Here is a 27,440-nt window from a genome sequence, read left to right as displayed (position 1 = left end):
GACTCATATATTAGGAAAAACTGGATCAGTTAGAACTAGATTCATTTGCATTTAGGTGAATGAGAGGCAATTCTCACAGATACTTATAACCTAACAGGACCAAACAGGGTAGATCCAGAAAGGATGTTTTTGATGAACAGGAAGTCCAGAACTAGCGGTCACAGACTAAGTTAAGGGCCGTTTAGGACAAGATGAGAAAAAATTTCTTTACTCGGGTAGTTGTGAACCTGACTGCTCTCCAACAGGGAACTATTTAGGCTAAAACACTGAAGATTTTCAAGCAAATTCATTGGACTGAAGGGATCAAAGGATATGGTACTACATACTGAGTTGGATGAGCAGCCATGATCATATGGCCAAGCAGGCTCAAAGGACCAAAAGGCCTACTCCTGCACCTATATTCTATGTTTCTACATTTGCCTGCCCCTTCAGCACCTTCATCTCCTTCCAACCCCTATTCCCCACCTTTGTTCCCCATTTCCAACTCCCTATCACTCTCACTTCTTGCTATCAATGTTGGAAAGGCAGAGAAAACTTGTCTGTTCACAGATCTTATTTGGAGCAGCTGTATTGAGTGGATTAGTCCACACACACTGAAAAGGGAAAAGGATCACAACATTTAAAAGAGATCTTGTGTCTACCAACAATCAGTCCATGTGGTCTTGCTGCCTCAGATCTTGTGACTTCAATATTTTATCTTGTGAGATGCAAATTGGGAAACTCTGAATGAGAGGTTCAGCTTCTCTCAGCAGTGCACCCTTTGGAAACACTACTCTTTGTGAGCACCATCAGATCAAAGATTCCGAACCAGAGGACACAGCTTAAAAATACAGGGTAGACCATTTAGGACAGAGATGAGGAGAAACTTCTTCACCCAGAGAGTGGTGGCTGTGTGGAATGCTCTGCCCCAGAGGGCAGTGGAGGCCCAGTCTCTGGATTCATTTAAGAAAGAGTTGGATAGAACTCTCAAAGATAGTGGAATCAAGGGTTATGGAGATAAGGCAGGAAGCGGATACTGTTTAGGAATGATCAGCCATGATCATATTGAATGGCGGTGCAGGCTCGAAGGGCTGAATGGCCGACTCCTGCACCTATTGTCTATTGTCTATTCAGTTCCAGAGTTATTGTAAAAATAGTTCAGTGAGGTAGTTTCACATCATTTTTTTTCAAAACTATCAATAAAAAATAATAATTTTGAGGAACTGTGTGTGTTTCAAGACAGACACAAAAAGGAAGTACTTTGTTCAGGTGGAATGTCACTTTAATTCATAGGTTATAGTCAAGTTTATTTTCAGTTGTCAGCTTGCCTTCATTTGGCTTAGTTTCCTGTAAAAGCAAAACGAAGACATAGTATGTTACAGTAAATATTTACAAACATGCCTAAACTGCATTGATTTCTGTATCTTATATGGTTCTGTCCTTCAAATAGGTCTTTGTACAGACAGGCTGGAGAAGACAGGTACCATGATTAAGTAGCAAAAAGATCCCAGGTTAAGAACCAGAATACATGTTTACTCAGTCTTTCTTATGCTATTCTTAAGAAGTTAACCTTCCACTAGCCACAGGGCAGCCATTGGGAAAGCTCTGACGACTGAGCCAAGCAAAAATACCTCAAAGTCAAGCACTAAGTGGATACATAAGGGTAAACAGTTCAGTTGTATATATATTGTTGAAGTGCTTTGTAAAGGCATTATTGCTGATAATGTCTATTTCAAGATTTTGGCTGAGAAGACATTGTGATCTTAATGCATCAGAAGAATGTGGTGTAATGTTGTGGGACATAATTCCAGAGCCTGACAAATCCCTTGTAGTGTAAAATGCCCAGGAGATCTCATTCTTTCCTCCTCTTCCCTTCCAAGTATCTTGCTATTAATGATAATGAAGATGAACCCCTTCTATTCTGACAGTTTGGGTTTGTTTCTGTTGGTGTTAATAATTCCTTTATCTCGACCGGAGTTTAACATTCTGGACCTACCGAGCAACTGTGGGCTGAGTACCAGAATCGAGTCGTGGACTGAACAGGTGCAGAGTGAGTGCAGGCCGAGCTGCGAGTCGGGTCACGGCCAGAATGGGAGCAGAGAGAGCAAGGGCTGAGCTGGGGGCTGGGTCGTGATTGGAGCCTGGTGTGTGAACAGATTGAGCATGGGCCAAACTGGAAGGTGGGTCACAGCCAGAATGGGAGTAGAGAGAGTGTGGGTGAAGCTGGGAGCTGGGTCATGATTGGAATCTGGCATGGGAACAGAGCAAATGCAGACTGAGCTGGGATCTGGATCACGGTCAGAGCCTGGAGTGAGAGCAGAGCGAGTGCGGGTTAAGCTGCGAACTGGGTCGTGATTGGACTCTGGAGCAGAGTGAGTGAAGGTCAAGCTGTGGGCTAGATCATGGCAGGAGTCTGTAGCGGGGGTAGAGAAGCACGGGCCGAGCTGGGTCTGGGCCATGGTCGGAGTCTGGAGTGGGAGTAGAGCAAGTGCGGGCCAAGCTGAAAGACGGACCCAATGAATAAGGACTACAACATGAGTTCTTTAAAAACACTGCATGTTCTCATCCTGGACTTTTAAACTATGTATTCCCATCCTCGCCGTTTTTGTTTTGCTATTTCAGTTCTGTAACAACATTTAAAGTATCTGTATCTTAATACTCATTACAAAATTTTCACTGCACTCATTCGAGTGCACTTGACAGTAAAGGCTATTCCATTCGCTGAAAGTTTGGTGACATGAGCTATGTCTTCATGAGAAGCAAGGAGGATGTAGCAAATTATAAACTTGAAGACATGCAGATGTTGGAGGTCTCCCTCCCAATTGGTCGACAACATTTCTGGTGGTAGCATGACTCTCATTTTAAATATGCAATCTACATATGTCCAAATAAAGAAGGGGGGGGGGGGTCATGCCACACGTAGAAAATGGACAACACCTGTGACCAAGCAACTTGCTTCTGCTTCTTCAAGGCGGTCTAAAATGCTGGGTTTGATTGACTAGCACCAGATGAATGCATCGTGGTTACTTCCAGCCTTCCTCTCATTGGGCAGTGGCAATTCCCTGTCTACTGGAGATTCAAATAGTTACTACTGCCTAAAGCAAATAGCCAAAGCAATTGTATGGAGTGTTGCAAGCAAACCAGGCAGTCACTGAGTTGCTGATTCACCATGATGGTCACAAGCATCTCCATGGAGGAAACCATGAGCTCACACACCTGGTACTTTGGATGCATGCTTTGGATGGACTCCTCCATCATTCATACATGACTGCTGTTTTCACATTTTATGTTGCAATTCCAGCAGATTCAGAGTGGCTAGCACCAGAGGCCCATCATCAGCAAACATGGCATGGGCCATCAGATGTCATAACTTCAATGAGCTGCTTTTGTATCTCTTTAGGCACTCATGAGCCTGTATTCCTGAAATGAGTTGTGATTCCATGTCCACCAAGGTGAATGACTTTATATAGGTGGATGATGTGACATTGCACACAATGAGACTTGGATTCCCTTCTATTCACAGGTGGACATCAGGGTCTCAGTCAATACATTAAGTAGGTGAACCAATTCATGTCTGCTCACCTGGGAGCTTAACAATTTGGGGTATCACATCTGGAACCATAAAAATGCAGGGAAACACTCCAGGAGACTGGTCATAATAATAATGAATTCAATATCTCTTGTTTAAATTCAGAATAGTTTTTAGATTCTTAACTATGCTTTCATGATTTAACCTCTCTGTTTTCATCTCAGGGAGATGAAATTGCTTCTGTATAAGCAGTTCACTTATCTGATGACTCTAATCAGTTAAGCAGGTTCTTAGGACATTACTAAGGTTATTCCGATATTCAGCAGGTTCACAACATATTTTAAAGTCAATTTTTAGGGTGATGGGATTTCTATTCCCAATAGTTGAAGAATCAATGGCAAATGTATGGCAGCTGACACTGGCTGCCCTACAGTCATTTATAGCTAGAGATCGGTTTTCCATCTCTCATTCTGGAGGAAGTCCACTTTAGTGAGCTGCCAGATATTCTGATTGGCCAGTAGTCAGAAGCTGTAGTGGACAAGAATGCAACTGTGACTAGGACTGCATATAATTCTCAGAGGCGAAGTCCTAAATTTCAAGACCAGGTAAATGTGAGTGTCCCAGAGCAGGAAGGAAGCATGAGGGATAATTGAGCGGGGTGAAGATGTAGAAGGTAAAGGGAGAGCTGAGGAGGGAAGGAAGCATCCTGAAGGTTGAGTAGCAGATTTTGGAGGATGTTAGAAGGTACCCAATGTTGAAAAGAGAATTTTGAAGGTGATGCTTCGTTCCAATTCCTGGACTTGAGCAGAATTACCTTCTGTCATTCCTCCCCCACCCTGAACTCCTTCCATTAGCCTTAAAATTGAGCCTGAGTGGAGAATGGTTTTTCAATTGTCATTATTTAGCCACTAATGGACCTCAGGTGGCACACAGTTGGGCCAGCCAGGCCTCATTTGTCCCACCGTACAACAGTGGAGCAGTCAGGTTTGGTGAGAAGTTCACAGGAAGACCATCCAAGGAATTTTACAAGTCCTTCATTCTGCAGGTGGAGCAAAATTCTGCCCAAAATGGGCTTGTGCTTTTCCACTCTCCAATTGCATGCAACCTTGGTAAAATTTCTTTCCAGCACAGTGACTGCTCCTTCATTTTAAAGTTTAATTCATGTTCAAGAATGTTTCCTTCCATAGAATGTCATCACCTTTCCCATTCCTCATCGAAGGATTATTCTCTTTATCATATTTAGCTTTGAGTCCTGTTGCGAGCTGCTTTGCTATGAGCTACTCACATTTTTCCCGTGTTTTAATGTAGACAGTTTTAGTTCATCTCTTATTGTTATTAACATTTTCTCCTCAGCTTTATACTCAATATCCAATGCATATGTAAGAGTAATTAGGAAGGCTAACTTGGTTTTCTTACTTAAGGAGGATGGTACTTGTTTTGGAAGCAGCTCAGGATATGTTCATTTAGCTGATGCCTCAAATAAAGGTTTATCTTGTGGTGGTGGACTGAATGGAACTCATTGGGAACTAAAAGAATCAAAAGTGATGTTATTGACATATTCAAGATTCTTAGGGAGCTTAAGAGGGTAGATACTCAGACAATGTTTCACTTCAAAAGAGAATCTAGAACTCTGTTGTTTCACATCTAAGATGGAGCTGAGGAGGAATTTCTTGTCTCAGAGTTGTTAGTCTTTACAATTGTCTTCCTTGGAGTGCAATTGAAGCTGTGTTATTGAATATATTCAAAACAGGGTTTTGATCTACAAAGGAGTCAAAGTGAGGGGCAGGCAGCAAAGTCCAGTTAATGTCACAGTCAGAAAATTCGTGATCCTACTGAATGGTGGAATGGGTTTTGCAGTTAAGCCCCTATTTAGTATGATCTTCAGTCGAGTATTTTTCAATTCAAAAAATACCTTCCAGATAAAGGCCCACAAACATTTGCTAATGGAAAATGTTTTCAGGACTACCAGACGGAACTGAGAAAACCAGGGTAAGAAAACTGCACAGACGAGCAGGAAATGACAAGTACAATGTAGTCTTACATGAACTGCAGGAGAAGGCCAAAAAATAGAAAAATAGGGCCCGATGGGGTGCAGAGTATTGTTGAGCAGTTGGGCAGAAAAATAAACAAGGCAGTAAGAGGATATATTGATTTGTTTTCTTTCTACACAAACCTGCAACCCTCAAGGAAAGTTTTTTAAAAAAACAAATTATTAAACTTAATAACAGAACATTCTGAAAGAGACTGAAAGGATACAGAGTCAGCTTGAATTTAAAAAGAATGGTTGAAGGACAGAAAACAGAGAGTTTGTTTGTTGGTTAATTCTCAGTCTGGAGAATGGATAGAGTTCTAAGACAAGGTCAGTGCTCGGACCCATTGCTTTTTTTTTCCACACATATACAGTTACAACATAGACCTGGGTTATTCAGCCTGTTGTGTCTGTACCAGATATGGAGAACAGCAATTCAAATAGTACCACTCCTGTCTTTTTGCGAGAGCTTCAATCTGTTTATTGCTGTGATGATAATGTTCAATCCTCTCTCCCCTATCCTTGACAAAGCTGACCCTCTCTCCTACGCCCTTGACAATGCTAACTCTCTCTCTCCTACCTGTCAATAATCAACCTCTTCCCCAACCACTTCTATCCTTGCTACCCTTCCTCAAGCTCCCTTGAAAATGCTCACCCTCTCTGCTTCACCCCTGTAAATTCTCACCTCTCTCCGACATCCCTGACAATGTTACCATCTTCTCCCACCATTCCCAACAATTGCTATCCACCTTGTTTGCATGACTGGCAATGCTCACCTATTCCCACATATCCAACAACTCTCACTCCCCCACCCTCTCTGATATTGCTCACCCACCATCCCTCAGTCTTGATTGTTCAGCCTCCTCCGTTCCTCACAATATTCATGCAATTTTACCCAGAACATTGTTTACCCTAATTTCTCAACTTCCAGCATTGTACACCCCCAACCCTCCCAAAGACAATGTTCACATACCCCCTACTGGCAATTGCCTCACCCTGACATCATCCCAAGTACCAACATCCTCCATCAATCTGCCACTGTCACCCCATTCCTCTCAAACACCTCCATCCCCAATACCACCTCCAACCTTCCAACCCATAAACCCTCCACATTAAACACAAAAGGTTGACTCTGTAACTTTTTAATGTGTTTCCTGACCTTTTGAATGTTTCTGACCATTCTTGGTTGTATTGCCTGTTAGCTCTTTCGTTCACTACTACCACTCTTCACAGAGGTTTGACTTGTACTGGACCTTCTGCTATCAAACTGTAATTCATTTGTACCAGGCAGAACATCCTATAAAATAAAACCAAATACAGCTATTTTCAGTGACTCTGAGGCAGAAATGTAAATAAAATTTCAGGTGGTAGAGTAACAATGCAGTTAAATGTATAAATACTTTAACATTCAATTGGCCTCTTCCCTGGGACTTCATTCAGCAGAGATGAGAATTACATTGGCCTTACATAACTTTGACCTAGATATGTGATTTATTATCCAGCCTCCACGACTGCCATACTAACTGGCAGAAGTCATATGGTGGTGCAACATTTGATATTTTTTTCATATTCAGTCTCTAGATGTCAGAGGCACTTACATTTAAGAAATGCACCTCTACGCCAGTGTTAGTTATTCGTTAAAAAAATGTTTCTATAGTAAAACTGTCATCCTTCAAATTCGGAGTTCTCCCAGAAACATAACCAACACCAACAACTTAGTGAAGTATGAGAGATGGGTTCATTCATCTGCAATGTTACTTGACACAAGATGACAAAATAAGTTTCTATAAAGGAAGCTCTTTGGCCAAAAGGTTCTCAACCTTTTTGCTGACTAAACCAATGTATTCCCTGGCATATCTGAAAGGGCTTTTCGGGTTTATTTTCACTGATGCAGGGTTTGTTTATTTTACCTCTGCCTCTTGTGTTGAGAAAGAATTACAAATATTGTTGTCAAATAAGTTCCAACATCCAATATCTGCAAACTTAGCTATGTGCCTTCACTCATCATCAGAGTCATTGATGAAAACTTTAAAAAGTTGTGGCCCCAGCACAGTCCTTGCAAGACTACACTCACTACATCCTGCCAAGGAGACAAAGAAACATTTGTGCATGTTTTCTGCCAAGTAGTAAACCTTAAATTTGTTATTATATATTACCCCCATACAACGAAGTTTTACTTTCCACAACAACCTTTGATATGGCATATTAAGAAAATACTTCTGGAAATCCAAGTCTAGTGTATCTATGTGCTTTCCTTTATCCACAGAGCATGTTACTCATTCAAATAACTCCAATAAACTGGTTAAACATAATTTCTACTTCACAAAACCATACTGACTTTTCCTGATCATCTTGAGTCTGAGTAAATAGTCATAGTTTCTTTAATGGCCTATTCTAACAGCTTCCTCATGACAAATATTAACTAGGCTGTATTTTCCTGTTAGGTAAAAACAAAGACTGCAGATGCCAGAAACCAGAGTTTAGATTAGAATGGTGCTGGAAAAACAATTCAGGGTGCATCTGAGGAGCAGGAAAATCGATATTTTGGGCAACCGCCCTTCATCAGGAATACAGGCAGAGAGCCTGAAGGGTGGAGAGATAAATGAGAGGAGGGATGGAGTGGGGAGAAAGTAGCATAGAGAACAATAGGTGAGTGGGGGAGGGGATAAAGGTCGGGGGGTGGAGTGGATAGGTGGAAAAGAAGATAGGTAGGTAGGATCAGTCATGGGGACAGTGCTGAGCTGGAAGTTTGGAACTGGGGTGAGGTGGGGGAAGAGGAAATGAGGAAACTGTTGAAGTCCACATTGATGCCCTGGCGTTGAAGTGTTCTGAGGCAGAAGATGAGGCGTTCTTCCTCCAGGCGTCGGGTGGTGAGGGAGCGGTGGTGAAGGAGGCCCAGGACCTCCATGTCCTCAGCAGAGTGGGAGGGGGAGTTGAAATGTTGGGCCACAGGGCGGTGTGGTTGATTGGTACGAGTGTCCCAGAGATGTTCCCTAAAGCACTCTGACAGGAGGCATCCAGTCTCCCCAATGTAGAGGAGACAGCATCGGGAGCAACGGATACAATAAATGATATTGGTGGATGTGCAGGTAAAACTTTGATGGATGTGAAAGGGTCCTTTAGGGCCTTGGATGGAGGTGAGGGAGGAGGTTTGGGCATAGGTTTTACAATTCCTGTGGTAGAAGGGGAAGGTGCCAGGAAGGGAGGGTGGGTTGTTGGGGGGCGTGGACCTGATCAGGTAGTCACAGAGGGAACGATCTTTGCAGAAGACTGAAAGGGGTGGGGAGGGAAATATATCCCTGGTGGTGGGATCCGTGTGGAGGTGGAAGAAATGTCAGTGGATGATTTGGTTTATGCAAAGGTTGGTAGGGTGGAAGGTGAGCATCAGGGACGTTCTGTCCTTGTTATGTTTGGAGGGGTGGGGTCTGAGGGTGGAGGTGCAGGACGTGGACGAGATGTGTTGGAAGGCATCTTTAACCATGTGGGAAGAGAAATTGCAGTCTCTAAAGAAGGAGTCCATCTGGTGTGTTCTGTGGTGGAACTGGTCCTCCTGGGAGCAGATACGTTGGAGGCGGAGGAATTGGGAATACGGGATGGCATTTTTGCAGGAGGTAGGGTGGGAAGAGGTGAAATCCAGGAAGCTGTGGGAGTCGGTGGGTTTGTAAAAAATGTCGGTGTCAAGTCGGTCGTCATTAATGGAGATGGAGAGGTCCAGGAAGGGGAGGGATGTGTCAGAGATGGTCCAGGTAAATTTAAGGTCAGGGTGGAATGTGTTGGTGAAGTTGATGAATTGCTCAACCTCCTCGTGGGAGCACGAGGTGGCGCCAATGCAGTCATTAATGTAGCGGAGGAAAAGGTGGGAGGGGTGTCGGCGTAATTACGGAAGATGGACTGTTCTACGTAGCCAACGAAGAGACAGGCATAGCTGGGGTCAATATGGGTGCCCGTTGCTACCCCTTTGGTCTGGAGAAAGTGGGAGAATTCAAAGGAGAAATTGTTAAGGGTGAGGACCAGTTTGGCCAGACAAATGAGAGTGTTGGTGGAAGGGTACTGTTGGGGATGTTGGGAGAGGAAGAATCGGAGGGCTTGGAGGCCCTGGTAATTGCGGATGGAGGTGTAGAGGGATTGGATATCCATGGTGAAGATGAGGCATTGGGGGCCGGGGAAATGGAAGTCTTGGAGGAGTTGGAGGGCATGGGTGGTGTCTCGAATGTATGTGGGGAGTTCCTGGACTGGGGCGATAGGACAGTGTCGAGGTAGATAGAAATGGGTTCAGTGGGGCAGGAGCATGCTGAGACAATGGGTCGACCAGGGTAGTCAGGTTTGTGGATCTTGGGAAGGAGGTAGAACCGGGCAGTGCGGGGTTCCTGGACTATGAGTTTGGAAGCTGTGGGTGGGAGATCTCCTGAGGTGATGAGGTTCTGTATGGTCTGGGAGATGATGGTTTGGTGATGGGGTTCGGGTCATGGTCGGGGGGGGGGGGGGGGGGGGGGGGGGGAGGTAGGAAGAGGTGTCCTTGAATTGGCATTTGGCTTCAGCAGTGTAGAGGTCAGTGTGCCGGACTACCACTGCATCCCCTTTATCTGCTGGCTTGATGGTGAGGTTGGGATTAGGGCAGAAGGATTTGAGGGCTGCGTGTTGTGAGGGTGAGAGGTTGGAGTGGGGGAGGGGGGTAGATAGGTTGAGGTGGTTAATGTCCCAGCGGCAGTTGGAAATGAAGAGGTCGAGAGTGGGTAAAAGGCCAGCACGGGGTGTCCAGGTGGATAGAGTGTGTTGGAGGTGGGCGAAGGGGTCCCTCAGAAGGTGGGCGGGAGTCCTGATTGTGAAAGTAAGCTCGGAGGCAGAGACGGCAGAAGAAGTGTTCGACGCATGGCGTGTATTAAATTCATTGATGCGTGGGCGGAGGGAGATGAAGGTATTTTCCTGTTTTCAGCGTACTTGAATATAAGGGTTATATTTGTTACTTTCCATTCCAAAACACCTTTCCTGAATCAGTGGAATTTAGTAAAATTAACAGCAACACATCTACTACCTTATTAGTAACTTCTTTTAGGACGCAGGATGATGTCCACCTGAACCTAAAGCTTTGTCTGCTGCAACTCCATCAGTTTACTTAACCCACCATTTCCCTCATAATTGTATTTTCACTAAGTTCCCCTTTATCTTTCACTTCCTGATTTACAGCTACTACTAGAATTCTTTTGTATCTGCAAGTGAAGACAGAAGTAAATATTTGTTCATTTCATCAACCATATTAGCTCCCCAGTCTTACTCTCTAGAGACCAACACTTTTGATTTTTTAAAAATACTGATGCAAATATTAGAATTTATTTTTATATCCTAGCAATCTTCTGCTTATACTCTAATTCCTTACACCTGATTAACACTCAAGTCATTTTCTGTCCTTTTTTATATTCTGACCAATCATCTGCCCTGTCACTCAGCATTAACAACTTAGATTTGATGCTTTTCCTAACATCTTTACTTAACCGCAGACGGTGGGTACTCTCTTTAGAATTTTTTTTCATAGTAGGAATATATTTTTTCGGATTTAGAAATATTCCCTTAAATGTCTGCCACAGTGTCACCTTGATTTATTCCCTACCTAGTTCACCTTAACTAGCTGAACTTTCAAGTCCACAGGTTTCCCTGCTTAGGTTTAAAATACTTGTCTTAGACCCAATCTTCTCTCTTCCAACTGGATATAAAATTCAATTAATATTGTGGTCATTGCTACATTGAGGTGCCTTAATTCTGAGGTAATTAATTAATCTTGTCACATTTTATTTAATACCAGTTCTAAAGAAACTTGTCCTCTGGGCAGTTCTAATAAGTGCTGCTCTAATAAACTATCTCAAAAGCTATATATGAATTCCTCATTTAAAGCTATGACTGCCAATCTGACTTTTTGAGTTTATATGAAGATTAAAGTCACACATGATTACTGCTATCCCTTTATCACAAGCCTTAATATTTCTTTTTGTATACTTTATCCCATACTATGATCACTTTAGGGGCCCTGTAGGTCATTCACTAGTGACTTCTTTCCCCTACTAATCCTCATTTCCACTCAAAATATTCTACATCTTGATCTCCTGAACAAAATTCAAAAGGAATGCATCATGAAAGATATTTTCAGGATTCTGAAATATGAGACAGTAAACATTGCAGTCGTTCTGATTATAATTTCCCAGTCCTTGTCAGTGCAGAAGTGCTGCCAAAGGACAGGATAACTGCAAATTACACCTTTGTTCAACAAAGGGAGTTTACTATCGATGCTGAACAATAAACTAGCAGAAAATTAACAACTTTGTCAAGTATAGACGAGTAAAGGGGACCCTGCTTATCTTGTTTTTCAGGACAAACCATGTTTACAAAATTTGATTGAACTTTTCATAAGTTCATAGGATGGGATGAAGGGCTTCTTTTAGTGCTGTATAAACACTATGACACTCGGATGCATGTGGGCAGTGCACTGAAAGGACAAACGAATAGCCCTTGTGCCAGTTCCAGCATTCTGTGAGACCATGGGTATGTGTGGCCTAATTTCATGTACCACCATTAAATTATATTCTTCCATAACTTTGGACAACAAACACCAATAAGGTCACAATTAAACTTTGAAATTAAACTAGCTTCATTCCCATTTGCAGAGGAAATCTTTCCCCATCCTTTGTCTTGAGTAGTGTTTCTTAATTCCTCCTGTAAAAGGTCTGGCTCTTATTTTTAAATTATACCCTCAGCCCCAAGCAAAGAAAATAATGGTTATCTACCTTTTTTATCTGTGCCCCTTAATTTTTTGAAAATCTCAATCAATTCACTGGTTAACCTTTAAAAATCCAGGCATACAATCTGATATCATGTCATCTCTTCTAGTACTTAACTCTTTAAAAATGCAGTGAGATTAGCAGGATTCAAGGATGGCACTGAGTAGCTGCATAGCACTCTGACAGGAAAGGGTAAACAGCCAGTATTTCTACATAGTATAATGGTGTCAACAACAGAGGTAGAGAAAAAAATCAAACGCAGATATGTGGCAAAATGGAAGGAGGTAAGTGGAAGAACCAATCTCCACATTATTTTCTATGCCACAATTTCGTGAATACACAACAATAAAGCAGATGAATGCAGGGCTGCAAAGATGATGTGGGTGGGAGATGGTCAGTTTTCTTGAACACTGGAACCAGGTCTGAGGGAGTTCAGACTGGTATAGGTCAGATAAATTGTACTTCAATCGTGTTAGAAACAACATACATGCTGAATAGTTTTCCTGTGATATTGTGGAGAATATGAGCTGACTCGGCAGGGGTGACATTTCATCTAACAAGAAAAATAAACAGGTGCACAAAGGATTGGGAGAGGCTATAGTAAACATCAGTAATATATTAGATGAAGTCACAGGAAGAGAGGATGCAAAATGGTTTAAATTTGGCTTACATGTATGACATGTATGTCAATAAATAGAGCTGAAAATGTGTTGCTGGAAAAGCGCAGCAGGTCAGGCAGCATCCAAGGAACAGGAGATTCGACGTTTCGGGCATAAGCCCTTCTTCAGGAATGATGCTGCCTGACCTGCTGCGCTTTTCCAGCAACCCATTTTCAGCTCTGATCTCCAGCATCTGCAGACCTCACTTTCTCCTGTCAATAAATAAAGCATGGTACATAAGATTGCCAAGCTCCAGACACTGAAAGTCACGGAAATATGTTGTTATAATGACAAGAGAGCTGGATAAAAAATGGCAGGGCTTGGAAACAAACAAGGGAATAAAGTGGGAAGGGTGTCTGTATTGACTGGGGAAAATATTACAGTGCTGGAGACATAGGATATCCTAAAAGGATAAATGACAGATTTATTTGATTAGAGTTAATTAACAATTGAGGAAACAGTACAACACTGACCATATGTTTCTAACTGGTAAGAAATATATAGAGAAACACAAAATTACAGAGATGTGTAAAACAATGGAGTAGTAATAGTATAGGACTTCAATAATCTTAGTATGAACTGGGGCAGTAATCATGTAAAGGTCAGAGAGCGATTTTCTGAAGCACAGAATTCATTTTGAGAAGAAGAACAAAAATGAATGTTAAATGTTACAATCCTAAAGATAATGCAGTAACCAACACAACTAGGAAAATATGGGCTCAAATCATTTAAGGTGGTAGGGAATATTGTTTAAAAAGGCACATGTCATCCATTCTATAAACTGAGCCTAGAATGTAAAGGTAATGAAGTTATGTGAGCAGTTGTAAGACAAATAGTTCAGCCTCAACTCTAATATTGTGCTCAAGAAATCAACAAGGAACTGAAGACACTGGAGAGTGTGCAAAAACATTAAAGGATTGGTTAAGATACTTCAGTTACATGAGCAGGTAAGTTCAGGAGCTATAGTAATTGAAGAGAAAGCTGCGAAAGACATGTGATTAAATGTTCGAAATCATGAATCTGGAGAAAGATAGATTGACAGTCTGTTTTCAATGACAGAATGGTTAAGAAACAGGTGAATGGCCAAAGAACGTATGGTGGCATGACAGAAGACATTTTTATGCAGAATATGGTTATGATCTGCAGTCACAAACTGAATATACTGCAGGCTAAGTCAACTGTGACTTTCAAAAGGAAGTTGTATAATATAAAGAAAAAAGATGTATCCTGTTAGTGAAAGGGATTAGCTGAGTTGCTCTTGGAAAGAACTGGCATGTGCATTAGGTGCCAAATGCCCTGCTTCAGCGCTAATATTTCTGTGAGCCAACTCCCTAGTTACAAAGTGATTGGTGAAAGAAACAAGAGATGTACGGGAAAGCATTTTTGTGGAATTTATGTCCAGATTTTGAATATACAGACATGATGATGATGGAAATAGTTTTAATGGTAACTTTGGAAAAGAGATTTTGTAAAAACTGGGCAATACACTTAATTGACTGCATTTTCAGAGAGTTCAGACTGAATGTAGGAGTAAATTACTCCAGGTGCTGGATTCTGTAACAAATGCTGGAGATCAAAGCGGGTCAGATAGCATCCACGGAGAGAGCAAGCTAACGCTTTTAGTCTAGATGAATCCAGATGAAGAGTCGTCGAGATTCGAAATGTTAGCTCGTTCTCTCTCCATGGATGCTATCTGACCCGCTGTGATCTCCAGCATTTGTTACTTAAAAACTGAAATGGTCACCTTCTGTGGTCCATTTTATTTTACCATTCAAACTTGACTAATTCTAACATATCACCTCGAATGAACTCTCTGCTGTTACGCTCTTTTCAACACTTCCATATTTCCTCATTAATTTTCTTTCCAAGGTTGGCAAGACGCTTTCATCTGCAACACCATGTCGGAAGTTCAAGAAGTCCGGCCATAATTTGAAGAGAAGGTCAAATACTGTCAGCTGTGAAGGGAAATCCTGTTACTTTTGAAACAAGACAGCACAGTAATGTTATTGACAGCTATTGACTCATACACCTGTACCACATGCAAGATTCTAAATTAACTGTTTGAAAATATATGCATGCAGACATTCCAATTAATATTAAATTGTATCATTAGGACATAAGAACATAAGAAATCAGAATAACAATAGGTCAATGTCTCCTTGAGATTTTCAATTGAATTGATTGAATTTTTATATCAAATCTAATTTGGCACCTTGCTCCCAAAACAATTATTCCCTTAAAATTCAAAAATCTATCAATCTCAGCCTGAATATATTTAATGACTTGGCAGAAAGAGTCTGCTTGAATCAAGATTTCCAAAGATCCATAACGTGTTGAGTAAATAAATTTCACTTCATCTCATTCCTAAATGAGATTAGCACATAATTCCAAACTGACTAGCCCTATTTCTATTCTATCAAGCTTTTGAATGTTTTTTTACATTTCAGTCCAATCATCTCTCATTCTTAAATTTCAGCAAATATATTACACAATTTCTCCTATTTTTTTTCTATCCCTAAGGCATGTTTATCCATCCTTAAGTAATCAACCTCCAACTGCACACAATATTCCAGGTGTGGTCTCACTATAGAGGTACACAATTGAAGCAGTATAACCTTACTCTACCTACCACCAGCTCCTCTACTCCAAAAATAAAGGCATACCATTAGCCATTCTAATTGTTTGCTACACCCCGATGAATTATATACAAGGAACCAAAGTCCATCTGAATCCCATCATTTGCTTCCATCTCAATATTAATCTTTTCCATTTATCCTACCAAAGTGGACAATTTCACGCTATCTCATAATATATCCACCTTGCCCTGTCTATCTTAATCAGTGTACATTCTTTGCCAGCCATTATATATCCTGCTCACAGCTTACTTTCCATCTAGCTTTCTAAACTCAGAAAATGTTGAGATATCATACTTCAGGACTGAGTACTGATACATCAACCAGGGTGGACGGTACATGGTAATCAGTCGGAGGTTGCCTTGCCCATATTTGACTTGATGTCATGAGACTTCATGGGGTCCTGAGTCAATGTTGAGGACTCCCAGGGCAATTCCCTCCTGACTGTATACCACTGCCACTTCTGCTGGATCTGTCCTGTCTGTGGGACAGGACATATCCAGGGTGGTGTCTGGGGCATAGTCACAGAAACACGTCTTACCAACAATCATAGGCTGTTGCTTGACTAGTCTATGAAATGGCTCTCACAGATGTTAGTAAATAGGACTTTGTGGGATTGATAGGGCTCTTTTTGCTGCTGTTGTTTCTGGTGTCTAGGTTGATGCCGGATAGTCTATCTGATTTGAGTTCTTTGTTTATACTTCATAGCAATTGATTTTTAAAGGGCAGTTGAGTGTCATCCACATGGAATCACATGTAGGGCAAACCAGGTGAGGATGGCTGATTTACTTCACTGAAGGATTTAGTGAACCAGAGAATTGGTAGTGGGTTCATAATTATCATTACTTTTTAATTCCAGTTCCTTTTTATTGAATACAAATGCCACCACCTGCAATGTTAAAAGTCACACAACACCAGGTTATAGTCCAAAAGGTTTATTTGGAAGGAATAGCTTTCAGAGCGCTACTCCTTTGTCAGGTAACTGTGAAGCAGCATCATAAGACTCAGAATTTATAGCAAAAGATTGGACTATAACCTGGTGTTGTGTGATTTTAACTTTGTCCACCCAATCCAACACTGGCACCTCCACATCATGGCTACCAGCTGCAGTGGCAGGATTAAAATCCATGTCCCCAGAACATTAGGTGAATTTCTGAATTACTAAAATAGTGGTATTACCACTAAACCATTGCTTTCCCTTTGTTGGGTCAAGAGGATATTCAGAGGAAGGATTATTTGGGTTCTGTCATGGGGTTTGTCAGGTGGAGGATTGTCAAGCACAGCATTGGGTCATAAGAGTAGTCAGGTAGGGGTTAATTGGTGGGTCTTGGGGGTGGTCAGGTGGGGTATTAGACATGTCAGGGGTGAGTTGTTTGGACGGAAGTCTGATCAATTCACAGGGATAGTCAGTCAGTGGTTGTGGCAATCACCAGCAATGCTTGCTCAGATATCCTGAATGATCACTGAACAAAACCAGTGGGGAAAATCACTAGTCTCGAAATCAGAGTCGGGGTTCAGTGACAGAGTTTATTGTACAAGGAAATACCGGAGCTCCGGGCAGAGAAAAACACCAACAGCACAGTGGTCAGCTGTGGGTTTTCTCTCAACCCGGAGTACATGTCAAGATACTTTTATACATTTTGTGATATAATAGGTCAGTGATGAGGTTATTGTCTCTGTAACATGGTTTGTTTATTGTAAATATTGGAGAATTGTTAATAGTTTCAGTGCAGTCATTGTCAATTCCAGCGCAAGCTTTGTTAATTTTGGCATGGTCATAGTCAGTTTCAGTGCAGACATTGTCAGTTTCTACAGTGATGGGCACTAACCGCTGTTCCCGAAAGGGACGATTACTGCAGGCCTGGCTATTATGACTTTGTACTGAGTCTGTATCAAACAGTTAGCATTTCTATCAAAGGTGTCAGCTGGACCCAGACACTTCGGTGGGCAGTATGCGCTGCTCATGTGTATTCTCTCCCCCACCCATCTTAACCTAAGCAACTAGGTTGTGAGTGCATTGTGCTCACATTTTGGTGGTTCCAAGCAGTGTCTGTATTTGCTCTTCTGGCTCTCTCCATATTGTGGTCCAACGGCCATCTTGTGTGTCAAGATGTGTGCCCATCTGCCCAGTGTCACCCTGCTCTGTGCCATCTTCCACTTCCCCACGTATTAGTAAATGCAATACTTCCTGGGTAAGTGTGCAGGTAAATGTCAAGTATCTAGCTCAAGTCTCTAACGCAGAGTTCACTGTCAGAGGCTTTCACAAAGGATCCCTACAAGGAGTGGAAATCAGGTTATTAGAAGTTTAGTGTTTGTGGGCAATTTCAGTGCATGGGCATTTAACAGGTCTTCTGTGGGTTCTCAACAAACACAATCCAGTATCTGGTAATATGGACACTGGATGATATGTGTTTGTGACTGAATAATTAAATTCTCTTTAACTATTTTAATTCATGTACTCCTCTGAAGTGTTTATATGAATTTGTTCCTTTACATTTTTTCTACCAGCTGCTGGTCTATAGAATACTCCAAGTAATATAAAGCTGCCATTAGTGCATCTTAACTTTAGCAAGATAGGTTATGTTCTTGACTCCTCTGGATCATTCTTTCTCTTTCCAGCACAGTGGGACACTCTTCAATGCCATCCGCTCCTTCCTTTACTTCTCTATCTTTCCTGAACACTCTTGTGTCCAGTATTGCCTTCCTTTAAGTCAGGTGACTTTTATTGCCACAACTTCATATTTCCATATAATTACCTGCAGCTCAACAATCTTATTTACCACTAAGCCATTTTATGAAGCTCTGTCACATACTTTTCTTCACACACCTGTGCTTCTCTGAAGACATATGGTCCCTGGTCTTGATTGTAATTTATGATTCTTTGTGCGCATTCTGGCGAAATATCAATCTGTATAGGTGGAGGGATGCTGGAATTGATGAAACAATTAATGATGGATGAGATCTTATTTTGAACAGTCTCCTCACTAGCTTGAGAATGGAACATCTCCTGATGGAAAAAAAAACACAGAAATCTTTGGTGTGTGATTTAGACTACATAAACCATATTCAGTCAGATTAAGTAAAAATACATTCATGAATTTGTAAGTACACATTCTCAGACACTTACAGGCTATTTTCCATTGACATTGTGTTATGCAATTAAAGCTTCTCGTTCATTTGGAAGTAGCTCTTTGTATTTTCAATCACTTTTCAAAAGATCAGATTCTACATTTTATTTACCTTGTATTTTTGAACCTCAAGCCAGAAGATGACATTATTCTGCATTCGTTCACCTTTCAGTGATACAAACTGTTGAAACTGAAAAGCTGTTATTGGATTTAACAAGGTTTTACGGAATGCAATGATTTCTTTTGATGAGGCAAGCCATTTATTCCATTGGACCTATTGGGAACATAATTTTTCAGAATAATTTATATTAGCTGCATTTTCACAAAGAATTAGAAGCCAAGTGACAGCTCAAAAACTTTGGGCTGCTGGTGTTTCTAGGCTTCCTTGCCAAGGCTGAATAAAGCTTTGGAAACATTAGTCAAACAGTTCTTTTGTCAAAAGAAAAGCTGATATTGCAGGCAACAGATGCAAAGTTTCAACCTCTTAAGTTCATCATCAGTAAAAACTGTGGTAGACAACAAATTGTGACTACACAACAATATGGAAATTTTAGAACTTGATTCCCATCTCAATCTATCAACATAGGTTACATATTTAATATGGCCAGTTACAGATACAGGTTATCCAATGCACGATTTATCAATGTCCATTGAAATCCATGCAAGCAACATCCAAGCTCTTCATGCTGCTCCATTCATGATAGTGATATGCAGCCCAGGGCTAAATGCACTATTGCATGTTTGGCTTTGGTACAAGGCTAGAACCAAGTAAAACTAGCATACACTTCTGAAAGCGTTTATGCCCTCTTTAAAGGGCATTGATATTCAGGCACCATAGACTCATTCAACTGGCTGAAAGTATCTATGATTAATGGCACGAGAGGCCAATGAGAAAAATCCCAAGTTTTTGGGTGTAGTAGTGGAGGTCTAAGTATTGGAAAATGAAAGAAGGAGCAAGATTCTGTTTACTTAGTGAGCCAGGATGCCTCCAGATGACTTACCTTCTTCTTACTCTTTTGTAACATCTGGTCCTCCACTACATCGTGCATTTGTACCTGGAGGTTAGACACAAATAAATTAAAATTTAGGATCAAATTATAAACAGAGACTCTACGACAATCAATTATATTCTTTCAGCCCATCCAATACACTCCACTTTACATGTTTTACTACAGATTACAAATGTACAAAACAGATTGGGATACACACTTCCACTGTTTTGGATAAAGAACAGTTGATTGGTATGAATTAGAAAGCTTCTTCACATGTTTTTTTGCCATCATTCATAAGAACATAAGAACTAGGAGCAGGAGTAGGCCATCTGGCCCTTCGAGCCTGCTCCGCCATTCTATAAGATCATGGCCGATTGTTTCATGGCCTCAGCTCCACTTATCCACCTTCTCACTATAACCATTCATTCCTTTACTGTTCAATAAACTATCTACCTTAGCTTTAAAAACATTTACTGAGAAAGCCTCGACTACTTCACTGGGCAGGGAATTCCATAGATTCACAAACCTCTGGGAGAAGAAGTCAATTCAGTCCTCAATATGCTCCCCGTAGGTTTAAGGCTATGTCCTTTTGTCCTAGTTTCTCCTGCAAATGGAAACGTCCTTTCTACTTCTATCTTATTTATTCCCTTCATAATTTTATAGTTTCCTTATATGTTTCTATAAGATCCCCCCATTCTTCAAAATTCCAATGCATATTATCCCAGTCTACTCAGTCTCTCCTCAAAAGCCAACTCCCCCGACTCTGCAATCAACCTAGCAAACCTCTGCGACATCCCCTCTAGTGCCAGTACAGCCTTCTCAAGTAATGAGACCAAAACTGCACACAATACTCCAGTAGTGGCCTCACCAGCACCCAACACAGCAACATAACCTCCCTGTTTTTAAACTCAATCCCTTTAACAATGAAGGATAAAATTCCATTTGCCTTCTTAATTACCTGTTGTAACTGCAGACCAAGCTTCTGTACTTCATGCACAAGGACATCCAGGTCCCTCTGCATTGAGCATGCTGCAATTTCTTACCATTCAAGTAATAGTCCTTTTTACTGTTATTCCTACCTAAATGGATGACTTCACATTTATTATCATTGCACTCCATCTGACAGACCTTTGTCCACTCATTTAAACTATATATGTCCCTTTGCAAAGTTTCATAGTCCACTGCACACTTTGCTCTACCACTCATCTTAGTGTCATCTGCAAACTTTGACACACTACACATGGTCCCCAACTCCAAATCATCTTTGTAAGTTGTGAATAATTGCGGTCCCAAGACTGATCCCTGAGGCACACCACGAGTCAACCAGAAGAGCATTCATTTAACCCCCCTCTTTGCTTCCTGTTGGTTATCCAATCCTGTACCAATGCTAATACATTGCCCATAATGCCTTGCATGTTTAACTTTACAGCAGCCTTCTGTGCGGTACTTTGTCAAAGGCCTTTTGGAAATCTAGTTACACAACATCTCTTGGATCCCTGTTGTCCACCACATTCGTAATATCTTCATAGAATTCCAAAAGATAAGTGAAGCATGACCTGCCTTTCATGAACTCATGATACGTCTGCCCAATGGGACAATTTCTATCAAGAAGCCTTGCTATTTCTTCCTTGATAACAGACTGAAGCATTTTCCCCACAATAGAAATTAAGCTAACTGGTCTCTAATTCCCCGTCTTTTGTCTACCTCCCTTTTTCAACAGTGGCGTCATATTTGCTTGAACTGTCCCAGAGTCCAGTGAATTTTGGAAAAGTGTACCACAAGTGCATTTGCTATTTCTCCTACCATCTCTTCCAGCATTCCATCAGTGCCAGGAGACTTGCCCACCCAATCATGGATTGTAGGTGACAGTAGCAAGGCTGATATTTGTTTTCTAATCAACTTGCCTTTGAGGATAGAGTGGGGAGCAATCTTCTGAACCACTGCAGTCCATGTGGTGAGAGAGTATATCCATAGTCATGTTCAGAAGGGAGTTCCAGGATTTTAAAGCATACAAGGATATATTTCAAAGATAGGATGAGTGAACCCAATGGGACCTGCAGATGGTTGTGGCTATCAAACTGAAAAGGACTTAGATTGTAAGTGCCAGCAATGCTTATGAGGCAAACAATAAGTTAGCCAAAGGAAAGAGTACCTCTTTGGAATCAATTGATGAATCCATAAATATTCTAACTTGGAAGTCAATACAGCTTGGTGGACAAATAGCCACGTAAGATTGAAACCTGATATTAGAGGCTGAGGTGACTTTAAAGATATTGGGTCACCTGGTTAAGACAGAGATGAGAAAGGTTTACCCTGCAGGTTACATTCCCTCCAATGTTTCCTGCTGTTATGCAGACCTCAGAGTTAGTGCTTGGCAGCGACTTCTGGAAGTCAATGCATCCACATGTCCTTGTGTTTAGAAATTGCCTCCTCAAAAGGCAGTGGAAGCAGAGAAAGGTTATCATGGGTCGGTGGGAATGTGAATCAATCTTGTCAGCATGTTCTTATGGATTGGTAGAGCTAGTTTGTGGGGCTAGTTGGCCTACTCCTGATGTTAATTCATATGTTCATGTGCTTGTGAGGTGGCCTTTGCAGGATTGACAGGGATGGTTTTGCCTTTGTCATTTTCAGTTTCAAGGTTGATGCCAGATAGTCTGTCAGAATTTGTGACTTCTTCGTCTTCATGGCAGATATATGTAACAGAACGGCCTGCTGGGCCATTTCATAAGGTATTTAAGAGTCCATCACAATCCTGTTGGTTTATTATCAAATGTTAGCAGATGAGTAAGATTGCCTCCCCTAATCTGAACTGGATTGGCTATATAAATACTGTAGTATTATAAGGGCAGGTCAGAGGCTGGGAATTCTATGGTGATTTCCTGAAGCCTGTCCACAATGAAGGGATATATTTACTATTTAGTTTTAGTTCGGTTATGATCAAGTAGCCAAAGCATTTTTATCAATTTAGGTAATATAAGGTAATTGTGTAATTGTAACCAATGTCAGACGTTCATGTATCATATGACTGACTCCACAGGTGGAATGCTCTCCTTGGATTCGGAGTGAGTAATGGTGTTTAAGTTGGGAAAATACAGGATGAATGAAAAATCTGCTTCTTGACATTGAGAAATGTTTTCACAATTTTCTCCTCAATGGTAACTTCAGAACTTTGGCTTTGAGTGGTGACCCCCTGATTTCCAAGTCCTTTAAAGACACAATTAATCCTATTTATATGTAACTCCTAATCTCTCTTCTCCTTCACCATGAAACTAGGGTCCTCACCGTATAAATACAGGATAAAAAACTTTGTGACTTGTCTTGCATATTCGGGCAATAAGAATGACAAGCAGCTTGCGTCCGTAGGGGGCACTGATCACTCTTATCAGTCACATGGGAGTGTGCATGCCACTGTGTAGTGTCATGCTACATTAAAGCTAGAGCTACAGGATGTGATAGCAGCTGAAGTGGCAAACCCTATGCATTTGCCTCAAGCAAATGGCTCTGTCTGAAAGCCTAAAGGGGAGCAGTCCTTAGTGGGTGAAGGGAAATTACAATCATTTCGGGGACATCACCACAATCAGTCAAGCAGCTCATCCTATTCCAGTCCAGGGGGTTTGGCCACGGTCAGTCAGGTGCTTGCTCTGACCACAATTTGCTATTTGTGTTCTTATAATCGGGGAATTAGGCTAAGCACAAGCATTCTAGGGATTATAGGTCAGTCAGTTGAGGTGCTGTTGGGACATCAATCTGGGGATTTGGGATGTTGTCAGTTGGCACTGTCTTGCCAGACGGTTCAGGGTAGGGTAGGTCATGGTTCCTATGGAAAGTGTACAATTGGGGATAGGCTGTGTTTCACTGGGCAGCTGAGGGAATATGGCAGTGAGAGTGGGCAAATAGGGATAATAGGGTGTGACTTCATAGTGATTACGAGGGGGCTGAGAGCTCCAGAAGGGGATGGCAAAGAGATTTCAAACAGGTCACAAGTCACTCTGGACTCTACCTGAGAATGGTGTAGGGCAACAAAAGCATAAAAATGTCCAAAATCATATGCTCTGAGGATAAAGTAGGGACATAAATAGTTATGTTTAGAGAAACTGAGCAAAGAGGGGGAGGCTGTACAGTCATAGAAGCCACAGAGACAGCAAAGTATAAAGGGAATGAGAAGCATATGTGGGTGTGGGTAAAGTCACGCATCAATGGTGCAGTCTGCATATCACTCACACTGAAACAAAGTTCAAATCTTGGCAAATTGGATCGAAAGAGAATGATGCAATAACTTTTATAAAATGAAATGGCTGATATGGTATGCAAAGTCAGCAGAGTAAGATGCTTTTTTTTCCTTTGGTTTGCATAAAACTCTTGGATTTCAACACCATTTTGTGGGTAGTTACAGTAAACATACCTCCATCAATTCAGTAATGTCACCCATATGGCTTCAAGTTGGACTTCGTCAGCAAATCATTCATTAAGCTACAGCTAAATTACTATGCAGAATTAAATACTCAAAACAAGACAGTGCATCTCTGCAGAAATATTCTGGGTTTGGGAAAAAGGGCAAAAAAGGAACAACACACCTGTGGGTGAAGAATATGAATTCAGAGAATAGAATAGGTTGACCTCTCAAAGAAGATCTTCAGACCAGATTTCAGATTCAGACAATTTGGAACCCGATATTTGAAACGTGCTCAGGTTTCACAAATAGTTTCCTCAAAGATCCTTTCGTGGATTTTACTTTGTCTCTTATTGACTGAGAGATATAGGGAGCCTTGCTTTCTCTGTTTGCTGCTCCAACTATTTATATTTAGGTTTATGAAAACACAAAGCAACCTCAGTCAATGGTTGTTGCAAGGCAACAAGCAGCACAGATCCTTGGATTTATCAAATCTGTTTGTCCAGCAATAAAAAGGTGTATAATCTACCTTGTATCTCCTTTTGAAACTTTATTGGACTCTTTTTCTCAGTATTATTTGTTTTTCCAGTAAACTTCAGATAATCCACAATTCTCCTCACCTTTTGATGTTTGTTTCAGTCACATGACAAAGGCTCTTTAATGCAGAAATGTCTGAATTATCAAGAGTGCATAAATATTTAATGCATTCTTAACACATTAAAATGGCTTTGTCTTTCTGGCATTTCTGATATAAAAATCTGTGAACAGATACTATATTGAGATCACCTCCAATATTGTCATTGTGTCCTGCTTTGGTGATAATTATAAAGGTTCACAATCTATTATCCAAACAGATTCCCATGAGCTGCTGTGATGCATTCATCCAACGTTAGTCAAATCTTGTAATATGCACAACTTGAGGCAGAGTTGTGAATGGTAACACCATTGAAGAGACTAATTCCACGAAAAGCACAACAGCAGCCACATGAATACTAGAGTTGTAAATACATAGAAAACAGTCGAGATCCTGAAGACACAATTCACATTTCCAGACTGATCTGGGGATAACCTTCAAAATGCACTTGCCAGGGTATCCAGAATGATCGTTGTTTGCTGTGCCTTACATAATGTTGAGTCCAACGCCTTATCTTCACCATGGACATCCTGTCTCTGTACACATTGATCAGCCATGATGAAGGTCTGCAAGCCCTCAGTTTCTTCTTCTCACGCCATCCCAACCAGTACCCTTCCACCGCCATCCTCATCTACCTGGCTGAACTAGTCCTCACTCTCAACAACTTCTTCCAATCCTCCCACTTCCTCCAAACCAAAAGGGTTGCCATGGGCACCCAAATGGAACCCAGCTATGCCTGCCTGTTTGTCGGATATGTGGAACCGTCCATCTTTCGCAGTGACACCGGCACCACCCCCCACCTGTTCGTCCGCTACATTGATGACTGTATCAGTGCTGCTTCGTATTCCCACGAGGAGGTTGAACAGCTCACTAACTTCACCAACACCTTCCGCTCCAACCTCAAATTCACCTGAACCATCTCGGAAATCTCCCTCCCCTTCCTGGACCTCTCCGTCACCATCTCTGGTGACCAACTAACCACAGACATATACTACAAGCCCACCAACTCCCACAGCCACCTAGACTACACCTCCTCTCTCCCTACCTTCTGTAAAACGCCCTCCCTAATTCCCAATTCCTCCGCCTCTGCTGCATCTATTCCCAGGATGACCAATTCCACCTCAGAAAGTCCCAAATGGCTTCCTTCTTCCACGATTGTAACTTCCCTTCCCACATGGTTGATGATGCCCTCTACCACATCTCCTCCACTTCATGCACCACCGCCCTTAAACCCCACCCCTCCCAATGCAAAAAGGACAGAACCCCTCTGGTCCTCATCTTCCACCCCACCAACCTCCGCATACAACACATCATCCTCTGCCACGTCTGCCACCTCCAAACAGACCCCACTACCAGAGATATATTTCCCTCCCCGCCCCTATCAGAGTTCCAAAAAGACCATTCAGTCCGCGACTCCCTTGTCAGGTTCACACCCCCCTCCAGCCCACATCCCAATCCTGGCATCTTTCCCTGCCACCGCAGGAAGTGCAAACCCTGTGCCCACGCCACACCCCTCACGTCTGTCCAAGACCCCAAGAAATCCTTCCACATCCGTCAGAAATCTACCTGTATCTCTACCAATATCATCTACTGCATCCATTACACCTGGTGTGGTCTCCTCTACATTGGGGAGACAGGAGGCCTTTTTGCGGATTATTATCTCTGGGACACCTGCACCACCAACCTCACTGCTCCGTAGCTAAACACTTCAATACACCCTCCCACTCCGTCAAGGACTCCTCCACTGCCAACTGTCACCACCCGATGCCTGGAGGAGGAATGCCTCATATTCCGCCTTTGGACCTTGGGATTAATGTCGATTTCAACAGCTTCCTCATTTCCTCTCTCCCCGTATTATCTCAGTCCGAAGCCTCCAACACGATACCGCCCTCCGCACCTGTCCATCACTCACCTCTCTGACCTATCACCTTCTCCCTCACCTTCATCCATGTATCATTTTCTCAGCTATCTTCTCCCAAACCTCACCACCTCCCATTTATCTTTCAGCCCCGATCCATAAGCCTCATTCCTGATGAAGGGCTTATGCCCAGAATGTCGATTCTCCTGCTCCTCAGATGCTACCTGACCAGCTGTGCTTTTCCAGCACTGCACTTTCAATCATAATGTTGAGTCATAGCAGGGATGGAACTCAGGAGAAGGAAGGTGATAACTTGCCTGCTGCTATGAAGGAGCATGATGTGGTGATGGCACCAGTAATAATGTACATAACTGCCAAAAATAATTGGCACATCCTGCTTTAAGTAATAGTGTTGGAGAGTCATTTTATGATCTCTATAGAGACTGATAATTTTAATAAAAAATTGCCTTTCCAATTCACAATTAGAAAACTGATATGTCAAGATGTCACTGAAAAAGCGCTTCCGGATTGTGTTCTAGAACCAAGTATCCTTTGGTGCTTCATCAGTCATGTTCCCTCCATCATAAGGCCATTGGTCCGAATGTTTACTGGTGATTGCACAACATTCAGCAACATTTGTCACTCCTTAGTTACTGAAGCACTCCAAATCCCTAGACAGCAAGACCTTGAATATATTCAAGTTTGGGCTGATAATTGGTAAGTAATATTCGCACCACACAATGACCATCTCCAACAAGAGAGAATCCAACTATCATCCCTGACATTCATGGCAATTACCACTGCTGAATCATTCACTATTAGCATCCTGGGAGTTATCGTTG

At 41.8% G+C, this 27,440-nt stretch overlaps 1 protein-coding gene across 1 annotated transcript in view; it reads right to left on the bottom strand.

Moving 5' to 3' along the window:
• Positions 1–1,266: 1,266 nt before the first annotated feature.
• The window catches only part of LOC132815177 (regulator of G-protein signaling 22-like), a 145,131-nt gene continuing 118,957 nt past the window's right edge, over positions 1,267–27,440 (bottom strand). Inside the window, exons 19-23 of the mRNA XM_060823991.1 lie at positions 19,726–19,779; positions 18,837–18,998; positions 18,424–18,603; positions 14,787–14,918; positions 1,267–1,326 (exon numbers count right to left, since the gene is read on the bottom strand). Coding sequence (XP_060679974.1) covers positions 1,267–1,326; positions 14,787–14,918; positions 18,424–18,603; positions 18,837–18,998; positions 19,726–19,779 — 588 coding nt within the window. The remainder of the gene's footprint in view (positions 1,327–14,786; positions 14,919–18,423; positions 18,604–18,836; positions 18,999–19,725; positions 19,780–27,440) is intronic.

Source organism: Hemiscyllium ocellatum, chromosome 4 (assembly GCF_020745735.1).
Source record: "Hemiscyllium ocellatum isolate sHemOce1 chromosome 4, sHemOce1.pat.X.cur, whole genome shotgun sequence".
In the NCBI taxonomy this organism is placed as follows: domain Eukaryota; kingdom Metazoa; phylum Chordata; class Chondrichthyes; order Orectolobiformes; family Hemiscylliidae; genus Hemiscyllium; species Hemiscyllium ocellatum.
The sequence above is the reverse complement of the archived record's forward strand: the minus strand, read 5'-3'. Positions and strand labels throughout refer to the sequence as shown.